Source organism: Populus alba, chromosome 18 (assembly GCF_005239225.2).
Source record: "Populus alba chromosome 18, ASM523922v2, whole genome shotgun sequence".
NCBI classification, from domain to species: Eukaryota; Viridiplantae; Streptophyta; class Magnoliopsida; order Malpighiales; family Salicaceae; genus Populus; species Populus alba.
In genome coordinates this window covers 2,004,231-2,011,518 of record NC_133301.1, presented here as the reverse complement: position 1 = coordinate 2,011,518, position 7,288 = coordinate 2,004,231, and the positions used below count along the sequence as shown (strand labels likewise).

The 7,288-nt window shown below is 33.5% G+C and overlaps 1 protein-coding gene across 1 annotated transcript; it reads right to left on the bottom strand.

Annotated features, from left to right (window-relative positions):
- Positions 1–2,727: 2,727 nt before the first annotated feature.
- Positions 2,728–6,947, bottom strand: LOC118051177 (calcium uptake protein, mitochondrial). The gene is made up of 7 exons (XM_035061744.2): positions 6,483–6,947; positions 6,328–6,395; positions 6,006–6,229; positions 5,776–5,859; positions 5,342–5,555; positions 4,073–4,369; positions 2,728–3,270 (listed from the first exon to the last, which is right to left on the bottom strand). The coding sequence occupies exons 1-7, from the start codon at positions 6,844–6,846 to the stop codon at positions 3,055–3,057; spliced, it is 1,467 nt and encodes a 488-aa protein (XP_034917635.1). The 5' UTR covers positions 6,847–6,947; the 3' UTR covers positions 2,728–3,054.
- Between the last annotated feature and the right edge of the window lie 341 nt (positions 6,948–7,288).

Genomic DNA, 7,288 nt, shown 5'->3' with positions numbered 1-7,288 from the left:
GACATTTTATTTTTCTTAAAGGTTGTTCTTGTTTTTTCTCAGGTAAACTATATTGCAACCCAATATATTCACAAATGTTTCACTTTGGTACCCATCGTTTAAAGTTTTCTTAAGAGAAAAGTTAAGAAGTTAATTAGTAGTAATTAAATGTAATAATAAATAGATAATTTTGAATTTCAACATTTTTAACTGTTGTAAATACCATCAGGTTTCAACTAACTATGCGTTTAATCATTGGATTGGTGAAATGTGATGAAAATTCAAAATTATTTAATTATTGTAACATTTAACCACCATGAATTAACAATAACTTACCTCTTAACAAGTTCATTGAGAGTATTTATCAGACAAATCTATTTTTTAATATTTTAAAATGTTCAAATGTGTTCATTGTCCATTAAATGGAGAAAAAAACAATACCAAGCCCCTTTTTTATTTTTTTTATTTTTTTGTAATAGCTTATAATGTATAAAATTGTATGGAAATTATTTTATTAGTTTTCATTTGCTATTTAACCACTAAACCAGGGATTAGATTGCAACTTGTTTTGTACATAAAGTGATAATTTTGGAAACGTTTAGAAAACAGGGTCCAAAGTAAAGTATTTCTGAACCTAGAAGGGCTAAGATATAGTTTACCCCTTTTTTTCCCTTGTATCCTGGGGTTCCGTGTTCATTCTCCGAGAAGAAGAAAGTCAACGTGACTCGAGAGAAACGCTATGTTAGTCGCTATACTTGCCAATTTTGGGGAGTGGAGTAACGCGCCACCTGAATAATGTAAGGCAACGCGCGGTTGTGGTGTTGTTAGAGGCTGACACTATTTGCTTTCCAATTCATTTTTGCCCTGCCTACGAAGATTCGTTGGATTTTACCATTTTTTCTGCAGTGCTTAAGAAAGAAAGTGAAAAATAGTGGTTTGTGTGTATGGCAGTGATTTTTTAAAGTATATTTTTAATTATAAATATATTTAAATAATATTTTTTATAATTATATCTTTTTATATTAAAACTATTAAAAAAATATTAATTTAATTTTTTTTCAACAAAATATAATTTAAAAAACACTTTCGACTATAATGGCAGGCACATAATTCTACCAGATTTGACCCATAAAATCTAATTTCTAAATTTTAATTTAAATTAGGTTTTTAGTTAGCTTATATTAGATAATGGTTCAATAAAATCCATATTAGTGACTTGATTAAATTGATAAAATCTAATAAAAAACATGATAAGGTTAATATATAAAAAAAAATATTATTATAATAATGGTGATTGAATCAAATTTACTTAATTAAAACCTAAGTATCTCATAACTTTTTTTAAGTGAATTCTCAAATTGAATCTAATAATTGTAGAACTAACTTGAGAATCTTCATTTCCATTTATATTTCTTTAAGATTTTTTTAATGTCAAGGTATTCTTGGCCCTATTTTTTTACAAAAAAAACATAATCATTAGAGTATCGTTTGGAAATGTAGTATAAATCGTGTTTTATTAAAATTAAAATTTTTATTTTTATTAAAAATTAATTTTTTATACGTTTTAGATAGTTTGACTCATCAATTTTATAAATATTTTTTTAAAAATAAAAAATATTATTTTAATATATTTTAGTATGAAAAATATTTTACAAAATAACAATAACTATACTCCCAAATAACTCTTAGCATGGACTATAACATCATTTAAAGTTCAAACAAGTTTCTTCCTAATAATAAATTTCTTTCTAAGAGTCGGATGTAAAGTAAAATCCAATTAAATTGTATCCAATGCTTCTCCGATGGGTGAAAGGGAAATTGGTTTTTTAGATTTTCAAATTAAATTATTAGCAAATTTGGGTTTTTAAAAGTGAGAGACGTTATAGTATTTAAGAAGTAGCTAATAATATTCTATTAATTATTTTTTATAGCTGTTTTTTTTTAATAAGTAAAGGGAGAATAAAAAAAATAAAATCTAGCATTCACAAAAAGTAATAAGAATAAATTTATCTTTTTAATTATATTTATCTTTTTCTTTCTTTAAAATAAACTCTTAAAATAGACTTAAAAGAGTAATCAATAGATTATCGCTTGTTATTTTCTCCTCAAAGGTGACTACATTGCTTTACTAAAATCAATTATTGAATTTGTTCTTTTAACAGGAATGAACTTAATATGTTACACAATATTGGTATTCAATTTTGTTAAAAAAGAATATTGAAAATTTCAATGAATTTTCTATAAAACCACACAGCTAGGGGTGATCATTATTCAAACAAATATGAATTACCCAAATGTTTTTAACTAATTCAGGTAAAAAAATTTGAAAAAAAGGTCAAAGAAAGAAAATTTCAGATAAAATCAGTTAAGAGTTTAAAAATTTAGGAAAACCTGAATTATCTAAAAAAAAAAAAATCACACACACATGTAATTTGTTAGCAGGTTGGAAAAAGAAATAAAATGCATTGTGCCAAAAGGAGATTCAAGTTATTTTGGAAAATTCAATATTTCTTTAATTTTCATAAATATAATTCAGAATTTAGAGAATCGAAAAATTAATTTGGGTGAGAATTTGAAAAAAAAAAAAAACTAAAAAAAAAACAAGTAATTCTGAATCCATATTTGTTTTACTCGAATTACCCAGATGTTCATGGGAACTTAAAAATTAAAGAAAATGAAAGAATTATGCAATTAATTTAGTGAATCTTTTCAGAATCAACTTAACATATTAGTGCAAAAATTATATAAAAAAAAAAAATCAATTTTTTTATTTGCTCTACATGACGAGGCATTACAAGAGAATATGGCAGAAAGGTTAGGGCGGAAACATAAAGACGTACAAGAGAATATTGCAGAAAGGTTTGTGCGGAAACATAGAGAAGTGAATCTCTGCATCTTCAGCAAAACTCCTCTCTAATCTGCACATGTTAACAAGAATATCGACAGCCCCAGCTTGTTAGAATTCTAAACACGTTCTTCAACTGTGAAATCAATCCAAAAGTTCTAGCCAACCATGCAACAACACATACAAAACCATCCTGCTGCCTGCTCGGGGATCATAAACCGAAATGTGGATTAGGAAATGAACCGTCCAATGGGGCTGTTAGCTGCACGGTTAAAGCAGCAACACAAAAATCCGGCGAGTCCTGATTCCACTGGCTGTGCAATGTCCCTTTCCCTCCTGTGTAAAACTCTTACGAACTCATCTGCACTTAGACTTCCATCATGATTTGAATCAAACAAGTGGAAAATGATTTCAACCACATTGTCGCTGAGTGAAACTCCACAAACCTGATATTTGAATTGATATCATGAGGCAAAGAAAATTGAATTCAAATGATCCGACGGGGGATACACATTTGAAGGATGTAAAACACCCAGAAGGGCAGAAAAGCATCATCAGTGACACCATGGTAAGAAAAAGAATTAGAGAATAAGCAAGTTGACAGGGATTGAACCTGCCCACACTGAGAACAAGAAAGGAGGGCTACTTTTCAATGCGCATGGAGCTCAAGGCTCACCGATTCTCGCGATAAACCAATACAAAAGATTATGATAAAAAGAAAGGTCATCTTGTGATACAAATGCGGAGGCAGTGCCAAGGGATATTGGTAGGGCTCGCCACCAATGAAGTTCAAAAAACCTCTATACATTTAATAAATTCTGCAAAATAATTTTGTTGTTTTTATACAATAATAGCTGCAGATAAAATCAAAAAGTTACTTGTTAGCCTCTTATATGCAACTTCAAATCATGTATTGTGTGTTTGCGAATGACTTTTTCATATTAGCATATTCATCCATCCTCCCAACATAAGATTCCCTAGTTCTGCCACTGTATAAATGACTCTCCACCTAATTATTTTCCAACTCATCAACCAGTAGAAGCTTTACACGCTGTCAAATGACACCTACTTGAAAGGCTGTTATACTGCACTGCACTACCCATTCTAATAAAAGTCTGCCGCTCCACATGACCATACATGCGAAGTTTTTTAACACAACAGTACCCTACCCTAAAGTAATAGCTGCTCATTCAGAGTCACGGGGAGGAAAACCAAATAAATATATTTAGGCAAGGTTAAGTGTCTTACATGTGATGCAGCCCGCTGGAAGTCCTCCCTCATTAACAGGCCATTTACTTTGCCGTAACTAAAAAGAGCCATAGAAAATGGCAGCAACTTTTTACGCAACTCTGCAAAACTTTTAAACTCCTCTAATGTTATGCGTAAGCCACCAAGGTTGGCCTGATCACTTAATTCATCAACCCGATCAAGCAACTTGCCTAAATGACTCATGTCAGCAGAAGCAACCATGGACAGGGCAAAATCTTTAGCAGATATGGTTCCTCTTAATTTGTAATCATAGTGTGCAAATTCCAATCTCAATATCTGCAGAAAACAATAACAGTCTTAAGGGTGGATGCAACATAAAATTTACACATTTTGCTCACATGATTAACTTGTCGGCATACCACGCAAAATCAAACTTTCATGAACCTGTCCCCATTCCCCGCAGGAGCTGAGGGTGTGCCTGAAGGGGTTGGGGAGAGGAGACTACTAGCATGCTGACCAAGTCAAACCTGACAAGTGAACAAGATTTCCATGAATGAGATGCAAGAAAATTAGCACACCATCTAAAAATCCTTCCAAAGCACGAAACATATTTTGCTTTAACATGCATAAATCAAACAGCCAACCTACGCATCCCGTCTCATTCCTTTCCCCACTTGAACAACCATTTGGAATTTATCACCTAAGTCATCCTAAAAGGTGGAACACATTCTTTGAAGATCTCTATTCACTCCAGCTATGGTAAATAAAGAGCTTGAAAGATTCAAATGAACGTAGATGCTAAGCAGGAAGTCCTGTGTCCTTTTTCGTTTTTCAATCTGATTTAACTTCCTCAAAATAAAATTTTCCCTCTCCCTGGGATGACCATTACTAGCACACTAATAGCCAAATTTACTGAAATTTCAAACACTGAAAGGCAGTACCATCCGAGTAATTACAACTGATTCAAATACGATAGTGACTGCCATAGATTATCACTACAGCCATGCTAGAGGTTTCCAACACATTTGATCTCTCTGCCCCTAGTCCCATAAAAAGTTGCAACAAAGCCATTACATAAGAGATCTTAATGTTGTTCCACAGGTTTGACAAAATTCAAGAAAGCCACAACATAAAAGGAACTTGAAAATTGTTGCTGTGGGCATGGAAGTATACTGCCAAGACAATTGCATAGAATGTTCATTGCATTTTTACAAAAAATAACAAAAGCAGAACCATGATCCATATATCTCAAGAAAACAAACTTCAATCCACTACATTTATGAAGGAAAAAGGAGTGTAGAGGTTTACCTCATCGTTCAAATCTCTCATGAACTGAACAAATTTATCATGCCGGAGGCGTGCCTTTCCATCTTTTCCAAAGAAGTGCTCCACCAAACCTCCATTTTCCACGGAACCATGAACTTTCAACCCTGGTCGAAGCCCATCTCTGTGGACAGCCCCTTGTCTGTTCTGAGCTCGCATCAATGCCATCACTTTCTTAAACTCCTCCTTATCTATTTCCCTATATACAATAACCCCAAAAAACGTCAAGAAAAGAATCATCATAACAATCCTTTTTCCATAATCAGCATGCGCATAACTCATAAAAGCATCCAGATTATCAAACTACACAAAGCACATTTCAAAAAGCAGATAAACGCAGAATACAACAAACAAACCAGTAACAATATGCCCATAACAAAAGCTACATCTCTAACTATCCAAGCTTTCAAAACACACACCCATTATTATTAATGTCAAACATTCTGAAAGCCACAGAAAAACTTGATTCTGGGATACTGAGAAGCGTAGCGAAAAAGATATACCTGTAGCAGAGAAACAAAAATCAGTCATACTCCACAAACAACCGGCAATAAACACAAAATGTACTAGCTAAACACGCATAGTTCATGCTGAAAATTCTTTCTACAACGAAAAACACCGCAAGGAGCATGCAACATCAGCAACTCACTCTTTGAAAGATATGAGGCCATCATTATTCACATCAAATAGCATGAAAAATTCCGAAGACGTGCATCTTAACTCGCCGGGATTCCTTTCCCCTTTCAAGTATCCATCTCTAACAAGATGGGATTCAGATGGAGGGAAAACAGGAACAACCGCCCGCATCAAATCTTCAGGTTTCATAAGCATCTCGCCATCTGGAGTTCTTAAAGACGCAAAGTACTCGAAAACCTGCAACAAAAACCAATCATTTTGAGTTTCTTCACGTATTCTAAAAATAATTAGTGTTGATCAAACATTAATCACATTATTTAAATTAGGGAGGTTACCTTTTCGGGAGGACTCCTTAATCTTATTCTCTTCTCGTAATTAAAGAAAATCTTTCTCCTAAACGCGTCTACAGCAATCAATTTAAAGAAATCAAATAAAAAAAACAACTCCTTAATTAAGTGATCAATCATTAACGGAAGATAAAAAAAATTACCTCCAAAAATGTAATTAGAGCTATGATCAGGTAAGGATAGTTTGGGAAATAAAGAAATCAAACGCCGATCATTGACCTTCGAGTCCGTTGACCAGTCAGCGAAGGAGAAAAACTGAATCGGTTTGGAATCGTCGAGTGACCAGTACAGTAAGACAAAAGTGGAGCCTGCAGCGAGACCAGAGAACAGTCTAGATAGAGTCTTGCTTGTGTGATTGTCAGTGTTGGACGTGGAGGTAGTTATCAGCGGGAGAGGAGTGTTGGGTTGCGATGGGGTGGAGAGGTGGCGGGAATGGACCCGTTGGATTAGGTAGAGTTGTTTGATGGACGGTCGTGATCTTTTGAGAGATGTTAAGGCTGTGGGCATGGTGAATAGAGTAGTGATCAGACGAGGAAGAGCGATGGAGAGGAAGAGGGAGAGGATAAGAGTTGAGTGAGCGCGACGCGTTTCTGTTGTCGAGTGGTTTGTCGTTTAAAATTCTGACGGTTATTGTCGTTCGTGATATTTATAGGATTTTTTTGTTATTTTTTAAATATTTGAGTGGACCGCCGTAGTTGATTTTAAGTTTTTATGGGCCTGGTTTCAATCTAGGCTGTATAGTTAATGGGCTGGTGTCCAGTTTTTATTTTTATTACAGGTTAAAAGTGGACAAAAATGATGCTAATTTTACACAAAGTCTTCCCTGTGATCTATTTTGGAAAGTTCATATATAATTCCAGTGATCAAGAAGGTATATTATCTTTATTTACCTCTTGAATTCAAGCCTTGAGCCATTACTTCCAGAATTTATTTATTTATTTGGATATAT